We start from the raw sequence: 18645 nt of genomic DNA, 5'->3' as shown, positions 1-18645 counted from the left end.
GCTCCGTGACACGATCGCAGGCCCCAGGTGGACGTAGAGTCCGCAGGAATTATCGCGGAGTTTGCGGTGGGCACGCTCCCACAATGCCGCAATTTAAAGGGGAAGTATCTGTACGCCCATTTGCCCAGCTGTGCCATTGTTCTGACGTTCATTGTCGTGTACTGGTCGGCATGTGGTTAAAACCTTTTCAGGGTCTAGTTTTTTTTTTAGAAAAGATGCATAGTAATGAGGCAAAACATAAACCCCCCACTCTTCAGAATCCCCCCCCCAATATAAATACATTCATGAGTGTGGCTATCAGCAAGTTAGATTTCATTCACACAGAATAAGCAAACTATGGTAGAGTTCCAAATTGTAAAAAATTTTAAATTGGACAAAACCCATACATGAAATGAAGTGTCAGTAGGTGTTTAGACAGGAAAATGTCCCCCCCGGCAAATTGGATCATACTTTGCTGGGTTTTGCCTTCCTCTGGATCAACTGTCTGTCTGTGTGTATAGCAATATGTATATTTATTGTTTCCCTTTTATTTGTTGAACTTTTTTTTTGTTTTTTTAAACCTGACTAACATCACATATAAAAACAGGAAAATTCTGTCATTGGAGGAAAGGTGAGGAGTTGTCTGTAGTAACGTTTTTCATGTTTCTTCTTCTAACAGACAAAACCAGATGAGTTCCTCCATCCAATAGATGTATATATGGGGGGGGGGTCAGTTTTCTTATATCAAGATTTTATAAATCATCCGACAGAGAATGACAGAAAAGGGTTAATATGTGAAAGGGAGGAGCTACAGCTCAGTATGAATAGCTAATGAGAGGGAGGTCATGTGATGAGTGGGAAGGGTTTGGAGCACATTCATTGGTTGGTATTGGTCATGTGATGAGGGGGCGGGGTGAATGGTGACTATATCTGGGTGGAGAGGAGAAGCAGTTGGCCATTTGTATGTTGGGAGAGGGAGGTGTGCTGTGTGGGGTGGATATTATACCAAGATACAAGCTGCTTGTAGGGAAAGTCTTGATTGATATATCAGCACAGAGATGACTTTTATCTCAGTATAGGGAGAGAACCAACTTGTATGAGAGTACAGGGAGCGCAAACAGGAGGATTTCTATATTGGAGACAGAGCTCAGTCCAGGGAAATCATTCATAAATAGGACTTGGTTGTCTCTTCTGAGCTTCTAGAAATAAGAGAAGATCCAGAAAGTCTAGTGTTCTGTGTAGGGAGCCGCTGATACCAAAGTTGGATTTTGAAGGAGATCCTGATGGCAATATTTTGGGATTGTGAATGGAACTTCCACCCAGAGCTCTATGGGTCATGTGGTTTATATAGGGTTTCATCTGCCTTTTTAAGCAGTAAATACAAAGTATTATACTCAGCTCCATACACACTACAGGCTCTTCCCATATAGTGATGGGTTTAGTCCTCAGCTGGGAAGTAAGCTCATTAGCCCCCTCTACTGCTCACCAATCCCTGCCCCCTCTACGTCTCACCATCATCTCATTATATTGTATCCAGCAGCTCCAATAAGGTGGAATATACTTGGGGACATCACCCCTCTGATAACAACCATTGCTTTGTTCTTATTCTTTCATATTTTTTTGTTCTATCCTGTACAATTAAAGACAAACACTCCATTAGTGTCCGATTATAATTGGTGGTGTGTAATGATCAGCTTTATTGTTCCCCTCAGACCGCTTAGACTATTGCTGGAGCTTCCCCCCACCAGCCAAATTTCCCAGGCTCTGCTATCACAGGTAGACAAAGTTTTGGCACAAATCCAGAACATTTGAGGAATCATTGATGAGAAATATCAACATTGAGTGTTATCCCATCACTGGAGGTGATCTCTGCAAACTGGATCTGTTCATTATGACTGAGATGAGAAGTCAAATACAGTAAAACCTTGTACATGCTTGTAATCCAAAGCATTTGTATATCAAAGCAAATTTCACCATAAGAAATAATGGGAACGTAATCATGTGTATAAAAACCTTCAATTGCGTCCTAATAAAGCAGGACAGTTATTTGGAAAGATGTGGAGTGTATATTTTGTGTCTGTTCCCTACTGCAGTAGTTATTAATTTTGAGCCACTAATTAATATGAGGATAGGAGTTGCCTATCTATAATTTTATGTCATTCACTGACCGGTTTTCTTTTTGTTTGCCAAGAATACTCTTCCATTTCCACCTTTTCCAAGTTTCTTCATGAGGAAGTACTTCTGTACCTGCTGTAGTCCTTGTGAATAGGAGACCATTCTATCCAGAAGAACTTCCACATCATGGTCAATGGAGGCTGGAAGCATGGTTAAAATCTCAGACTAATAAAATTCTCAGCGATACCGGCCTTCCACTTGGGGGTGAGCGCATGGGTACATTTTAAAGAGAAAGATTGAAAGTGAGCTATTAAATTTTTTTCTCCAAACAACTTGAGTACCACTTTATAATGGGCTTCAAATCAGACAGCGGGTGTACAACATGTATCGTCATGTCTCTCTGGCACATTGGAGAAAAAATTTTCCCAACATTTCAGGATGGATGTAACATGTTTTGTCTCGTGTCCCTCTGATATATTAGGAAAAATATTTTTCCCAACAAGGTAGGAATAAAAAAACAGTCCCAGCTGCCTTCCTTCCCCCCTCACCTCAATTGAACCTTTTGAAGTGACATTCCACTTAGTCCATAACTTATACTACCAAATGGCCGCAAAAGAGACTTCTGTCAGAGAGCTCCTCTAGATACAATTCCAGAGCTGGTTTATGGTGTCCTTTTTCTCAGAATGGCTTAAAAAGTTTCAGAACACTGCCTGGACAAACTGTATGTCAAAAGTTCACTGTCACATTATTAATAATGACAATGTAATCTGAAGGTAAAAATCATGGTAGGCATAAAATATCTATTACAAAGGCAGGTAGTGTCGTGGTTGGGATTCGAACCGACTTAGATGGACTTGGCTGTGTAAGTGAAGGCTGGGGTTTGTACTGAAGATTTGTGATGCTGAGTAAACAGTCTTATGCCCCGTACACACGGTCGGACATTCCGGCAACAAAGTCCATGGATTTTTCCGACGGATGTTGGCTCAAACTTGTCTTGCATACACACGGTCACACAAAGTGATCGGAAAATCCGATCATTCTGAACGCGGTGACGTAAAGCATGTACGTCGGTACTATAAATGGGGCAGTAGCCAATAGCTTTCATCTCTCAATTTATTCTGAGCATGCGTGACACTTTGTCTGTCGGATTTGTGTACACACAATCGGAATTTCTGACAACGGATTTTGTTGTCGGAAAATTTTATAGCAAGCTCTCAAACGTTGTGTCGGAAATTCCGATGGAAAATGTGTGATGGAGCCCACACACAGTCAGAATTTCCGACAACAAGGTCCTACCACACATTTTCCGTCGGAAAATCCGACCGTGTGTACAGGGCATAAGAGTAGAGATTAGGTTTGAGGCAGCAGCTTCAGAGGGGGCAAATCTCAGAGAGGGATAATCATCACCCATGCCCCCTGATATGGAGATTTTTATACCTACCTCACTTATATGGAGTGATTAACCCTTTACTATATAAGAATTAAAAAGGAACGATAACAGTGCAAAAAGATAAACATTTATTTATACAGAAAAGGAACGTTAGAGATTACCAAATTCAACGTGGAGGATAAAACCGTAAAACAGAGACCAATGATACAAAATATTGCTATAATGGTCATACACATGCTAGCTAGAGATTAATATATTAAGGCAAAATCCTACAGTAGAAAAGGTTACAGAAAAGACAAGATAATAGAGATACATTGTATAGAGAAGTCTTACGTAACCATCCTTCATCTAGACCATCAGCACAAGAGAATGGGCAGTGATCTGTGTTGCAATATATACACATTTGTAACCCCCGCTCCTTCCATATGCCAAGGTATTGCCACATTCTTTCAAGGGTGGGGGGTTGCACATAACACTTGGCCAACTGGAGGTCTTTACATGTCATGAACCCCTCTCTGTCCAACCCTATTTAAGTAAAATAAGTTTGATAACACTACTGCTCCCAGTCAGCCTCACAACCCCCAAGTGATTCCCTTCAGGCAAGGGACAGTACAACTATAAACCAGGTGGTAAACTGACACTATAAACAGAGCTTAAACTAGAGCTGTTTTATGATGTCAGCTGTTCTCAGAATGTCCAGGCAATTTCCTGACACACTGCTTTAAGACATATTGCATGTCCATTTATGAATGTTGATTATCATTGAAGGTAAAAATCATAGGTCTCACATTTCCACATCACCCCTTCTACTGGAAGACTTTGTGTCGCGAGCTGTGTCAGTGCAGATTTTGGCAGACATTAATCATAGCATGTGATGCTCTCTAGTGAGTATCCAGATTCACAGAGTGTAAAACTGTCTCATGAAGTTGTGCCAGTTAAAGCACTGGTTCTTGAAGTGCTCGACTGCTGCGGGGTAACACAACCAATCATTATTTTAAGTCTGATCGGTGAGATTCTCTTCTGCCAACTCATCAGACTGTCACCACAGGAACAAGCTTCTTCACCGATTCCTTGATCAAGGCTGTGGTCTCTTGTGAGGCCTTGATCCTGGTCCGTACATCCCGGGCCTTAATAATTGTATACTGGCTCCAGGGTCATGTGAGGGACCACTGTTTTAGTGCTACCCTGGAACTGGCTCACCTTCATCTTGGAAATAGTCCAGTTTCTATACTGCATCACATACCTGGTATCGGTGTGTTGCTTGACCAGTATAAACTGTGTAGTGTCTCCTTGAACAGTTTCTCCATCTCTGAATCCTCCATCCAGCTGATGCTGTAAAGATCGCCAAAGTATGTCTCTCTCCTTGCCATAACAGGCCTAAGCGGACTTAGTAGGGTTGGCGGCTGTGGTGGGGTAAACATCAATGTTGTTGGGGAGGCGATTCATCATGGAGCCTGATTCACTGGCCTCGATCTATAGAACCATCTTTTTGTACTTCTTGTCATACATGTACTGAATGGTCTTGTTCAGTTCCTTCAGGGATGCCGTTCTGCTTGACAATTTTATAAGTGTGGGACATGACAGCCTGATGTCTGTCGTTTTAACAGCCATTGGAGCCGTCACCAGGACCACGCAGTGCTTCCCCCCCATCTTCTGGGTCATTGATGGGCATGGATGTGGTCAACACAGTGAGGCTGAGGATTTGTCACTGGAAGAAGGCCCTGAAGTTAAGGTCATTAATGGGACCCAATGACCCATCTTCTGATCCATTGATGGGCACCTCTACAAATCCGTTTTTCTTGCAGGAGTTTTCTCAACGCCCACTTGCGCAACGCCTCAGTGTGAAAGCATCCGTTGAGATGCATGGGGAGCATTTTTAAAGCACTTTTCAGGTGCTTTTTTTTAGCACTAAAACACATAAAAAGTGCCTCAGTGTGAAAGGGGTCTTATATTTTTCATAGTCCAGAATGGTATCCTTCCCATGGAAGCTCCAAAGGCCCACACATCAAGACTGCCATCCACAACCAGACCATCTGAAGGTTCAGCTTCCCACATTTCTGGAGCCATGTAGGACATGGTGCCACACCTCCTAATCACTGTCCCTTTCACCTTAGCAAGGCCAAAGTCTGTGAGCTTTATGGGATGGCAGTCCAGGTCAAACACTGAAACAATATCTTGCTCCAAATCCATGTGCACCAGTCCTTTGGTAATGATGTAATAAATTCCATTATTAGGCCATATTTGTTCAAAGTATATACCTGCTATTATGCTTATTATTATTAAGAGTGTTGATCAGGGATTCTACTTCACTGCTCTTATTTCAGAGTAAGTCTACAATTAGTGACCTCTTGGAAAAAGTCTATATAATCTTGCAGAACAAATTTTTATGGATAGAATATCTATCTATCGTTAGATAATATAAAGATAGATAGATAATATATCTATCTATCTTTATATTATCTATCTATCTATCTATCTTTATATTTATCTATCTATCTATCTATCTTTATATTATCTATCTATCTATCTATCTTTATATTATCTATCTATCTTTATATTATCTATCTATCTTTATATTATCTATCTATCTTTATATTATCTATCTATCTTTATATTATCTATCTATCTTTATATTATCTATCTATCTTTATATTATCTATCTATCTTTATATTATCTATCTATCTTTATATTATCTATCTATCTTTATATTATCTATCTATCTTTATATTATCTATCTATCTTTATATTATCTATCTATCTATCTTTATATTATCTATCTATCTATCTTTATATTATCTATCTATCTATCTTTATATTATCTATCTATCTATCTTTATATTATCTATCTATCTATCTTTATATTATCTATCTATCTATCTTTATATTATCTATCTATCTATCTTTATATTATCTATCTATCTATCTTTATATTATCTATCTATCTATCTTTATATTATCTATCTATCTATCTTTATATTATCTATCTATCTATCTTTATATTATCTATCTATCTATCTTTATATTATCTATCTATCTATCTTTATATTATCTATCTATCTATCTTTATATTATCTATCTATCTATCTTTATATTATCTATCTATCTATCTTTATATTATATTATATCTTTTTTTTTTTTATTTATTTTTTTTTTTTTGTAGAGGAAATTGAAATAGTGGTTAGATTATTTTATTGACCCATTTTATTATCTTTTGCCAAAAATACTTTTCCAAATCCACCTTTTCCAAGTTCCTTCACAATGAGGAAGTATTCCTGTAAGTCTATCCTCTGTAGTCCTTGTTAATAGGAGACCATTCTATCCAGAAGATGATACACATCAGGAGCAATGGAGGCCATAGTGTCCTGGAGAGCAAAAAAAAAAAAATAGAAAATTTTGTTAAATTTGTGTCTCACATCAGGTAGACATGAAGTCCATGAGTTGTTGCTCAGGTCTCACTCGGGAATATGAGTGATGGCCGCTCTTCCTGATTCAGCTCCAAGCCAGTGTCTCGGCGTGCCTCAATAAAGATGGATGCCACGGTACTCATGGAACTCAAAGAGCATGTGCAAAATAACATCAGAGGTGATGTCTGAACATCACTCACGTGGTGTCGGAACAGCCAACATGCTTCACCCAATCAGCATGAGCTTCTTCAGGGAAGAACATTTTACTGGCCTGTTTTATTGTCGTTTGCCAAGAATACTTTTCCAAAATGTCTTTTCAAAGTTCCTTCACAATGAGGAAGTACTCCTGTAAGTCTATTGTCTGCAGTCCTTGTGACTAGGAGACCATTCTATCCAGAAGATTTACACATCATGAGCAATAGAAGCCATAGTGTCCTGGAGAGCAAAAAAAAAGAAAATTTGTTAAATCAGTCAGAAAACAAATCTTTGAAGAGAAACTATAGAAATTTGTCAAATATGAATGCTATTACCCTCAATTATTTACATATAATCACATGCTCAATGGACCCCACATATATATGTACATGTCTCAGGAATAAGGTTTGGCCACTTGAACACAACAGAAATTAATTACATTTTAAAGGACCCTAAATGGAAACCCAGCAATCTATTTGTAAACAAGAAAATTATCATGCAATGGTATAACTTGGTCAATTACAAAAATGAATATAAAAGCCAAGACATATAGCAATACATAAATAAGTGGCAGGATATATCCAGTAGTTACCAGTTCAGTTGTGTGTGGGGACCCTCTTTGTAACTTGGAGTCAAAAGACTAATTTTGTGCTCAGGAGTTCTTTAGGAAGGGAATGTAATAACCTTTGACCGGCATTAATGGAAAGGTGTATCTGCTGCCAAAAGCATATTATTTCTGGAAGATACTGTCATGATAACACTAATAATTTTTTTTGGGGGGGGAAAGAAAATACATTGGAACACACACCTCTCTATATATAAAAAAATAAATAAATAAATGGTGTGTATACAACATGTCAAAAAGAGATGTACCGCAAAACAAGTTTGCTCTTACTATGCAATATGTAACCGCTTCTTCAGGGCTTGCTTTGTAACTGACTCAGTATCTGTGGACAGACAGAACATAAACATACATATCAATAATTCTATACATTATAGACACAGCTGCAGGATTAACCTCCTGGAAATAATTTTGCCAGTCAACATATTGTTTGTATCCTTCTTCATCAAGCATGGCCACCCGCCAAGGAAACTCTTCTGTGAGTAGGCAGTAGATGACAACACCAAATGCCCACATGTCAAGGCTGCCATCTACAGCCAGTTCATCTGAAATGGTCACGTTACACATCTCTGGGGCCATGTAGGATTTTCTTCCACACCTTGCTCTAATAACTATCCCTGTGACTTTAGTAAGGCCAAAGTCCGTGATCTTAACACAATAGCAGTCCTGGTTAAACACCAGAGTATTTTCTGGCTTGAGGTCCATGTGTACAAGTCCTTTCTCCAATATGAATTCCAGAGCACTGAAGATCAGCACAGCACACCTCTTTACTGCGTCTTCTGGAATTCCCACCTAGAAAAAGTTCGAAAACATAATAGATGTTAAATACAATAGGGGAGAATATAAGGATAACTAAAGATTCAGTTAAAGCATATATGTATGGCCATAAAGTATTGTATTTATTTATTTTAGGCTGGAGATAGATTTTATTGTTGAAGGTATCCCCCCAGGGAAATTTGCTTTGTCAGTCTGTCTGGGTCAAACACCAGAACATTTTCTGGCTTGAGGTCCATGTGTACAAGTCCTTTCTCCAATATGAATTCCAGAGCACAGAGGTCTGCACAGCACACCTCTTTACTGCGTCTTCTGGATTTCCCACCTAGAAAAAAATGCAAAGACATAATAGATAGTAAATACAGAATGGGAAAATCTCCCCCCAGTGGGGCTTTTCCGCAGCAAAGTTACAGTCATTAGAAGAGTAGTATTAAAAATGATTTTTATTGAAAAATTGACAACAATGCTTATACACATAAATGTTTAAAATATTTTGTTGGTTTCGTTGTTTGCCCTTTGAGGGCGACTCCTTGTTAGTCACATAGGAGTGGAGTATTCTCCCTGGGAGCCTGTGCTACACAAAAGGTACGGGATCATCTGATAGACTTTTAGAGGAATTCTGGTCTGGAGAGTGTCTACATACATCCTTTGTTGGTAACTATACCTCAGATATTCTATGTTTCCTTGTGAATACAAGGGACTTTATTTGTACATGTTTTGTGTGCTAATATGTTTAAATAATGTTACAGATAAACACGTGGTCAGTTCTGAAAGGACTACTTCTCTTTACTGCAGCATATTCATTTATTCTCTGCAGGGTATTCAGTTATTCTGTAATGTTAATATATGAAATGCTAATAAATTATATTAGGTTACAGACACTTGCTAGATAGTTCATGTAATTTGGAAAATAGCCATAGAATCGACAATTCTTAGTCAATAAAGCAAAAAAAAGGGATAGAGATTTACACTACCTGAAAAGTAATCCTCCTTCAATTGATTCACTACTATAGATTGGTAAAAAAACAAAAAACAAAAAAAAAACTAAATAAAAAACAGTTCCTATGAGTTGCTACGCTAAACATATAATAATTAGACTGGGCAACTTCCTGATAAAATGGATCTGTCAATTAGCATTTTGCTATTAAATATTTGAAGAGGTATAGTCCTGCTATTACCATTGTTCACTAGAAGGCAATTTTATATCTGCCTCTTTAATTCTGATTTCACTTTAGTACTTGTAATTACAAGGCTTATCCCCACCAATCTGAGAGTTGCTAACAAGATTGCCATCATTGGCATACCTCCCAACTGTCTGAAATGAAAGGGAAGGGCACAAAGTATGTTGGCATAGAACACACTCCTGCCCTTCTTGCAATAACTTAGAGATTGGATGAAAGTTAGTGTGTAACAAATTCAAGGTCATTAATTAGTACATTTTTATAGAGAACAGAGGGATTTGGTTCCAAAAAAAGGGTAATCCCTCTAAAAGAGAAGTTGGGAGCTGTGCTGTGGATTGAGATGCCATGTCTTTAGTAAAAATAAAATCAGTGGTGGATATGGTAGTGCAAAGAGTAATGACTGCACACTACTACAAAATACATATAGAATGTTATGACCCCTTTATTTTCACCAAAAAGCTGCATACCTGAGAAGGTTGACCATATGTGATGTTCTTTCAGGTGCTCCATCACCTACCACATCTCATTAATCCAATATCTACTTCTGCATCAGCATGTAAAAAAAACTCATCATCAAACATGATTATACCCTCTACCATGTTGTCCTTCTGTGGCCCTGTAGCCGTCTCAGTCAGCGATATAGAGGCATCTATGGTCAAACTGTCAGGCGCGGAGCTGCAAGCTGACATGATGGAATCACTGCTCTGCGAGGAGTTCAGGTGGGAAGCCTCACACAAGGGTTGATTAGATTGCACACCAGAATAACTTTTTATAGGATCCTTACCCTCTTGTTTTGTCTGGGCATTCTACTTTACAGCTTTCCCTCATGTATTTCAGCACTTGCATAGTTTGACTTCTTTAATTAAAGTAAATTGTCCAAAAAAAAAAAAATCACTGAACATCCTTTGCATCCCAGAGGGCACTTTGGCAAAACAACTTCCAGATGGATAATCCTCCTGAAGCATTGACCAGTCAACAAAATGTTTACATTTTTCATAGTCCAGAATGGCATCCTCCTCCCATGGAAGCTCCCCTGTAAGTAGGCAATAGATGACTACTCCAAACACCCACACATCAAGGCTGCCTTCCACAACCAGGCCATCTGAAATGTCAACTTTGCGCCTTTCTGGAGCCATGTAGAACATGGTGCCACACTCTAATCACTGTCATTTGGTCCTTAGCAAGGCCAAAGTCCTGTGAGATTGATGGAATGGCAGTCCAGGTCAAAAAGCAGTCTTTGAAGCTGTCATCAAGTGGATTGAGCACAACCCAAATGATTGTAGGCAATACATCGCCACCCTACTGCCTAAGGTTTGAGTGGCCTTGATACACACCAGGTATTTGATGAACAACGCGATGACGAACATCCACATACAGCACAACTGCATCGTACCTAGTGATGAGCCCGGAATGCAAAAGGAGACCTCTCTTGCATCCCTCACTCACGGCTCCTGACAGTGGGAACAGGAGGCACGGGAGTCCAAGGTAGCACGAGTGCCTGGCAGGATCAACAGCCGGTGGATGGATCAGGAAGTCTTCAAGAAGCTGTAACTGGATCAGCAGATCTTGGCAGCAGAAGACCGGAGCCAGCAGGAACCAGGGATCAGACAGGAACAGGTGAGTTGCACTGGAGAAAGTGCACAGGAAGGTCGGGTAGGCCGGGTCAAACCAGACGATCGGTACAGGAACAAGTGCAGAAGAACAGAGTCACAGAGCAGGTCGGGTCGGTAACAGGCGGGCATGGATAGACCAGAGGATGAGGCAGATGCAGAATCGTAGACAAGCCGGAGGTCAGAGGCAGGCAGGGAAGGTCACAGGTCAAGCCGGGTAAACACGAGATCAGATCCGGTCAACAGATGAGGCTCAGGAACGCTGTAGATCAGGCAGCAAGGTCTGAGGGGAGAGCTGTGTTTTAAATAGCCCGCCTGGCGCCGGTAACCGTGCGTGCGCATGCTCCCACGCGTGTTCACGCGCATGCGCCTAGATGCAGTAGATGATGACATCGAACACCCACACATCAAGGCTGCCATCTCCAACCAGTCCATCTGAAATGGTCAGGTTAAACTCTGGGGCCTTGTAGGATTTGCTTCCACACCTTGCTCTAATCACTGTCCCTGTGACCTTAGTGAGACCAAAGTTCGTGATCTTAACACAATAGCAGTCCTGGTCAAACACCAGAGCATTTTCTGGCTTGAGGTCCATGTGTACAAGTCCTTTCTCCGATATGAATTCCAGAGCACTGAAGATCAGCACAGCACACACCTTTACTGCGCCTTCTGGAATTCCCACCTAGAACAAGTTCAAAAACATAATAGATGTTAAATACAATAGGGGAGAATATAAGGATAACTAAAGATTCAGTTGAAGCATATATGTATGGCCATAAAGTATTGTATTTATTTATTTTAGGCTGGGGATAGATTTTATTGTTGAAGGTGTCCCCCCCCCCCCAGGGAAATTTGCTTTGTCTTAATGACATTGCTTACCTAGACATTTTAAGAAAGTGATGGAAAATTCAAAATATTCTTTTTAACTCTATTTAATCCTTTGAAAAATAAAAAAAAATAAATAAAAAAAGAAATGGCCATACCTAAAACTTAATGTACTTACATTTGTAAAAATCATGGAGAACAGATCTCCAACAGGTGCCAGTTCCTGGGGAAAGACAAAGTAGTCAATGGTGGAGAAGAAGCCAAAACGTCCGATGATATTTTGGTGAGGCGACAGTAAGTATGAAATACTGAATTCATGGAGAAAAGACCACTGACTGGTTCTGTCCTTATCCATGACTTTCATTGCCATTCTTTGACCTGTGAAAAAAATGAAATAACTTTGATCAAGAACTAGAAATGTTCAATTGGTAATTTCTGTATGTTTTTAACTTGACAATGTCCAACATTTTTATAAGATATGCTCCTCCCAGATTGTGAATGTATTATGCACATTTAAAGCTAAACTTCAGCCTTACCAGCACTCACCTGTACAGGAACCTCTCCAGATAGAGCCCATGTCATTTCCTGACTAGAGGACATCCAGCATCGTCAGTATGGGATCATCCCCAGGCTCACTGTTCCTAGCCCCTTTCTTTTATTCATTGGACTCAACATTACATGTGATCAATATTTCATTTTGATATTTGCATAACTCCTAAGAAACAGCCCAATGCTTAGGTCTTTAAATAATTTTTCCAACATGAATGTTTGAAACAACATTTTATATTTATAGAGATGTAATAAATGTATGTATTGGGCCATATTTGCTCAATGCATTTACCTGCTATTCTTTATTACGAGTGTTGCACAGTGATTCTACTATAATGCTCCTTTTATTTTAGACTAAGTCTATAATTAGCGACCTCTTGGAAAAAGCCTTTATCTTGCAGATTGAATTTACATCCATATACATATTCTTAGAGGATACTGAAATGGCGGCTAGATTAATTCACTCACCTGTTTCCTTATCCTTCACCAAGAATACATTTCCACATCCACCTTTTCCAAGCTCCTCCTCAATGAGGAAGCACTCTTCAAAGTCTATCTGCTGTAGTCCTTGTGCATAGAAGGAGACCATTTTATTTAGAAGACCTTCCACATGATGGTCAACAGAGGCTATAGTGTCCTGGAGAGCAAAACATTAAAACTTGTTACATTAATAAGCAAAAAAAAAAACCTTTGAAAAAAAACTTTAGAAATGTGTCAAATATGAATACTGTTACCTGCAGTTATAAAACGCTAAAAACAAAATGCCTAATAGACCTCCATATCTACATGTATAAGATTTGAGAATACATGTTGGACACTAAATAGAGATTGAACACAACAGAAATGTATTTAGTACAGTGAAAGGACTTTCATCAAGTACCAAAAACAAGACATATATTACATAAATAGCAGGATATATCCAATAGCTTCCAGTTCAAGTGTGTGTGTGGGCTCTCAAGAACTGGGCCAAAAGACTAATTTTTATCTTTGTTACGTTCCTTTCCTGAAGGACACTTCAACATGTGGTGTATCTGCTGCCAGAAGCAGCTTGGTGACCTTCATATTTCTGGCAGACACTTCTAGCTACCTAGAATTACATTTGGGACCCTTGTTAGATAAACAGAGGGAAAAATCCCTTAGCTGGTGCAAGCTCCCCCTGTCGGTGGTAGGGAGAGTGAACTTAATAAATGATCTGGGCCCCACAATTGCTTTATATTTCTCAGAACTCCCCTATGTGGATCTCTAACAAATGGTTCAAAAAAGAGTGGATACCCAGATGCAGGATCTCATCTGGAAGCGGAAAGGAGCCATAATCACTTTAAATACCCTACAATATAATAAGGATAGAGGGAGCCTGGCAGTACCACATGCCAAACTATATTTTCTGGCTTCCCAAATGCAACAGATCATGGGGTGGGGAAGAGATGATGCCTTAGATGATCCTATTGTACGATTAGTAACCTGGGCCAACCCAGATTTGAAAGCCGGCTCTCATTTGGAAATGGATCTTTCCGACCGCCCCAACGGCGGGTCTCCTTAGAAAAGTGTGGGAGGCGGCCCGAGAGGCACTGAGGGTTGAGGGCCCCCCGGGAATTCACCTCTCTGTTGGATAATCCAAGATACCCAGAACTTAATAAACTGGAGTGATCCGCCCTATGGAAATGCAAGGTGATATGTATTTTTTTCCACAGATCTAAGCAGGGAATGTATTGAAACCTTTTGCACAACTTTGCTCAGAATTTACACTCCCCACTAGATGTTTTTATCAATATCTCCAACTCTGACATTCTTTGCAGGCTCAGTGACAGATAATCTCCCTGACTGCGACTTCACCCCGCACCTAATGGAGCTACTTCAAGCGAACGCCAGGAAGGGGCAGATTTCAAAAATGTACTCAGTACTGTTGTCTTCCACCCAGGACTGTGCCTCGTTGAAATGTAGCGCTAAATGGGTCACGGACATTGGAGAGATTGGTGATCAATAGGACATGGCATTTGATTCAACCCCTATGGTTTCTATCTCAGCCTCCCATAGGCTATTGCAACTGTTTATTCTGCATAGAACCAGATGCCAATGACACTATATACATGGGGCCTGAGGGATTCACCCCTATGTCCAAAATGTAAGACACAGCAAGGTGATTTCATTCACATGCTGGGGTGATGTCCCAAGCTCAACAGGTATTGGGCTGAGGTCACACAGAATATCTCCCGGCTGGCACAGGTACTGGTGCCCTCCACACCTCTGTTATGTCTTTTGGGAGCGATTGATGAGATTTATCAGAGGGAAATGTACATTATGATTACTAGACTACTTACTATACCTAGCTAGAAAGCTTATAGCTAGACATTGGGTGGCATCTAATGTACCTAAAGGGAATCAATGGATTGTATATAAACTCACTCCTGATTAGGGAACAACTGGCCTATCGTCACAGGAATACCGTGACCAAATTTGAAACTATCTGGCAGCCATGGCTGGCTGATCCGGCTCTCGCCCCCCCCCAACACACACACACACACACACACACACACACACACACACACACACACACACACACACACTCACTAATGGATAGATTATTGCAACTCTAAAAATGTGAAAAGTAAATGGAGAGAAGGGGTTGGGCGAGAAGGGAGGAGAAAACAGTGAAATGTTTCAGCTTTATTATGTTAAATACTTGGTTTAGCAAAAAGAAAAAAAGTCTGGGTCCTGATTTTCAGGATGTTCAACCAAGTGCTCAAAGTTTGCTTTAACAGTTATCTAATGGTGCATTGAAACATATATGGTCACATTTGAAGATATGTATAGTATGTTTTTGACAGATTGTTACTGTATTTGGCCCTGTCAAAGTTTGCTATATACCTGTATGATTATTTGCTGCAACAACAAATAAAGTTTTGGTTAAAAAAAAGAATGTTTGAAAGAACTGTTTTCAATGGGCTCCTCATCCTTTTCTGGGGTTTCTTCTTTCCAGATTTCACCCATGTATTTTAGGACTTCTGCACTCTGACTCCTGATCAAACACTAAAACATTGTCTGGCTTCACATCTAGGTGTACTAGTCCTTTCTCCACTATGAATTGCAGAGCATTGGAGATCTGAACAGCGCATCTCTTTTCCACATCTTCTGGAATTCCCACCTAAAAAGAGAAAATAAAATAACTAAGACGTCTGTTAAAATAAAAAAAATACTTTAGATGTTAAATACAATAGAGAGAATATGAGAAGAATTTCAGAATACGTATCCAGAAACAGTTAAGGTATATTAGAGATGGATTATATTGCCATATGTACAGTATGTATATACCTGCCCCATATCCACTTTCATCAACTGTCCTGGGGACCACCATCATTCAAAGTGATGGAGTTGTCAGAACAAAAGGTAAGTGTAAATCCTCCAACATGGACACCTGTACTAATGTCAACCAACAGAGCTTCCTCTCACTTCCTGTTGCAATCTCTGGCACAGAAATTGAAGGGAAATTTCTCCAAAAGGACTGGAAGGAGGTTTAACTGTTAACCCCTCATATTTTATGGCCAAATATGTTTTTCCAAGTTTTGTATAGAGTTACTTATCTTAACATACTTACATTTGGTACAATCAGAGACAACAGATCACCAAGAGGTGCCAGTTCCTGGGTAAAGACGAAGCAGTTGAAGGTGGTGAAGATGATCTCACAGCATCCGATGATGTTGGGATGAGAAGAAAGTAGGAGTGAAATGGTGAACTCCCGTAGGAAAGACTCCCGGCTGGTTCTACTTTTATCCATAACTTTCAAAGCCATTCTTCGACCTGTGAAAAAAAAAATTAAGTTAGATTAAGAACAAAGAGTTTTTAGCTGGCAATTTTTTATGTTCATTTGAAAATCTCAAACATTGTAATAAGATCTGTTGCTTCCGAGTTGAGAATGTATTATGCTGCATTTAAAGCTAAACTTCAGCAGACAGTTGTACAGGAACCTCTGCTGTACTGAAATTTCTTACTACATTTTCACACACACTGCAATTCTCACAATGTGCATTAGAAGCTTCAGCAAGCCAGACAGAGCCAACCTCATTTCCTGGCTGGAAGACGTTTAGCATTATTAGCATCATATCCTCCCCAGCCTGACTGCTCCTAACTCATTCCTTTCATTCATTGGATTTCTGTTTGCTTTAGTTTCTCTGTCTTAGAAAAAGGTTCCTGCACTACTTTTGGTCTGACTTTGGTATGACTTGCATTGACTTCTGTTAAAGTCGTCGCATTCAAGTCGTGCTAAAGTCGGACCAAAAGTAATGCAGGATCCATGTTTTATCCATGATAACAAGGTTACCCCCTTTATCCGATGGCTTTATAACAATGTTTTTTTTGGAACTAAGATTGTGCAGTGCTTGTTTGAGGTTTTTTGATAAATTGGGCACCGAACCATGCTGCCAATTAGTGGACTCTATTTCCTTGGTGACTTGAATCACGAAGGCCCAAATATTTGAGTTCCCTTGAAGAATCGGGAATGATCTAGACTTGGGTTTATAGGTTTTAGGTATACCAAAGGAAAAGCTATTAGGAGTGTTCAAAAGTGTACAATATCCGTCAAAATCCTGACAGTTTCTAAAACCCAAACCCAGCTCGAATATCACATCTGTAACCTATTAAATCAATGACTCATTCATTCTAATTAAGGGAGAACTCTGCAGAGCTATATTTTTTTTAAACTGAATTAAATTTTGAATATTAAGAATATAACATTCCCCTCCTGAAGTATGAATAATAATACTTCATATTCCATTCATCATCATCCATGTCACAAACACTCTGTATTTGATCTAATATTTTTAGATGTAATTTCATTAGTAACTGAGTTTGTAATTCCAAAAACCATTCTTTTTTAAGCTTATTTTGCAATAAATCATCTCCTTTCCTGATTTAATTTCTAATTTGATAAAATATTTTTTTCATTCTAAACATTAAACATAACTGGAATATAATGAATAACATAATAAAAAGAATAACATTAGGATGTGATAAAATATTTCCTGCTACTGAGGTTATTGAAGTTTTTCCCCAAATTGATACACTATTACAGAATTTTTTCCACCACTTCCTGAAAGTTCTAACCATTAATGTGATATCTCTTGCAAATGACCTTGTTCATGTTTAAACAATATTTCTGCATTCTGAAGTTCCTTAGCCAAAGCTATCAATAAACCTTTATCCTTTTGAATTACATTTGCCCGTTCTTCCCAAGAAAATTCATCTATCTGAGATATATTATATTGTGTGGGAAGAGCACTTATATTTTTCATAAGCATATTTGTTAAATTTGTTCTAAACCCATTAATACTTATTGCTACAATGTCTCCTTTTATACAATACAAGCCTTGATTTAGGTTTTCTGTATTTGTACAAGAAGAGAAAAAAGTTTTAACCCTTTCTGTATCTGACATAATCTAAAAAAAAAAAACACCTTCTTTTTATCTACTCGATTAATTAATTCAGATTGTTTCAACTTTTTCTATTCTTGCTGAACATAATGTATGATAAGAATGAAAAATACTTTTGATTAGGTAAACAGATAACTTTAGACTGAAATTGTAAACATGATGACAAATCTAATTGTTCTAATTCAGAATTTTCATTGTTAAATGCAAAATCTGTGTACTGTAATTTATAGTAAATCTGTATGATTTATAGCATATACATATTCTCTGGGTAAATTCTGTAAAATGCCAAGAGGAGTTATTCCACTCTGAAATGCTTGCACAATTATTTTAAAATTAGTGGAATATTCAGTCTGGATCTCTAAACATGCTCTGGCAATATGAGAATGTTGTTCACTTATCATTAAATCAAGAGTAATATTTTGAAGGTGTAAAATAGATGGACCCATTATATTAGCTGTTTTGATAACCATTTTTTTCTAAAATTTCAATTAAATTTCTTTGTATTTTAATCCCGTTACTACCCACTAAGCCAGCTGTTTCAAGATCAGACTTTAAAGTATTAATATCCATACTATTTGTT

At 38.8% G+C, this 18645-nt stretch overlaps 1 protein-coding gene and 1 pseudogene across 1 annotated transcript; both read right to left on the bottom strand.

The window, feature by feature from the left end:
- Window positions 1-3933: 3933 nt before the first annotated feature.
- LOC141128809 (legumain pseudogene) overlaps window positions 3934-18645 on the bottom strand; it is a 46178-nt pseudogene continuing 31466 nt past the window's right edge.
- Window positions 15418-16433, bottom strand: LOC141122214 (serine/threonine-protein kinase SBK1-like). Its single transcript, XM_073611957.1, has 2 exons — window positions 16235-16433; window positions 15418-15784 (listed from the first exon to the last, which is right to left on the bottom strand). The coding sequence occupies exons 1-2, from the start codon at window positions 16427-16429 to the stop codon at window positions 15623-15625; spliced, it is 357 nt and encodes a 118-aa protein (XP_073468058.1). The 5' UTR covers window positions 16430-16433; the 3' UTR covers window positions 15418-15622.

The sequence above is a fragment of the Aquarana catesbeiana genome, linkage group LG01, assembly GCF_042186555.1.
Source record: "Aquarana catesbeiana isolate 2022-GZ linkage group LG01, ASM4218655v1, whole genome shotgun sequence".
Lineage (NCBI taxonomy): Eukaryota > Metazoa > Chordata > Amphibia > Anura > Ranidae > Aquarana > Aquarana catesbeiana.
Note: the sequence above shows the minus strand (reverse complement) of the source record. Positions and strands in the feature narration are given on the sequence as shown.

Coding starts and splice junctions, on each gene's coding strand:
- LOC141122214 (XM_073611957.1), bottom strand. CDS start 16,429: ATGGCTTTGAAAGTTATGGATAAAAGTAGAACCAGCCGGGAGTCTTTC. Junction 15,785..16,234: donor TGTCTCTGATTGTACCAAAT/GTAAGTATGTTA, acceptor TTCTCTTTTTAG/GTGGGAATTCCAGAAGATGT.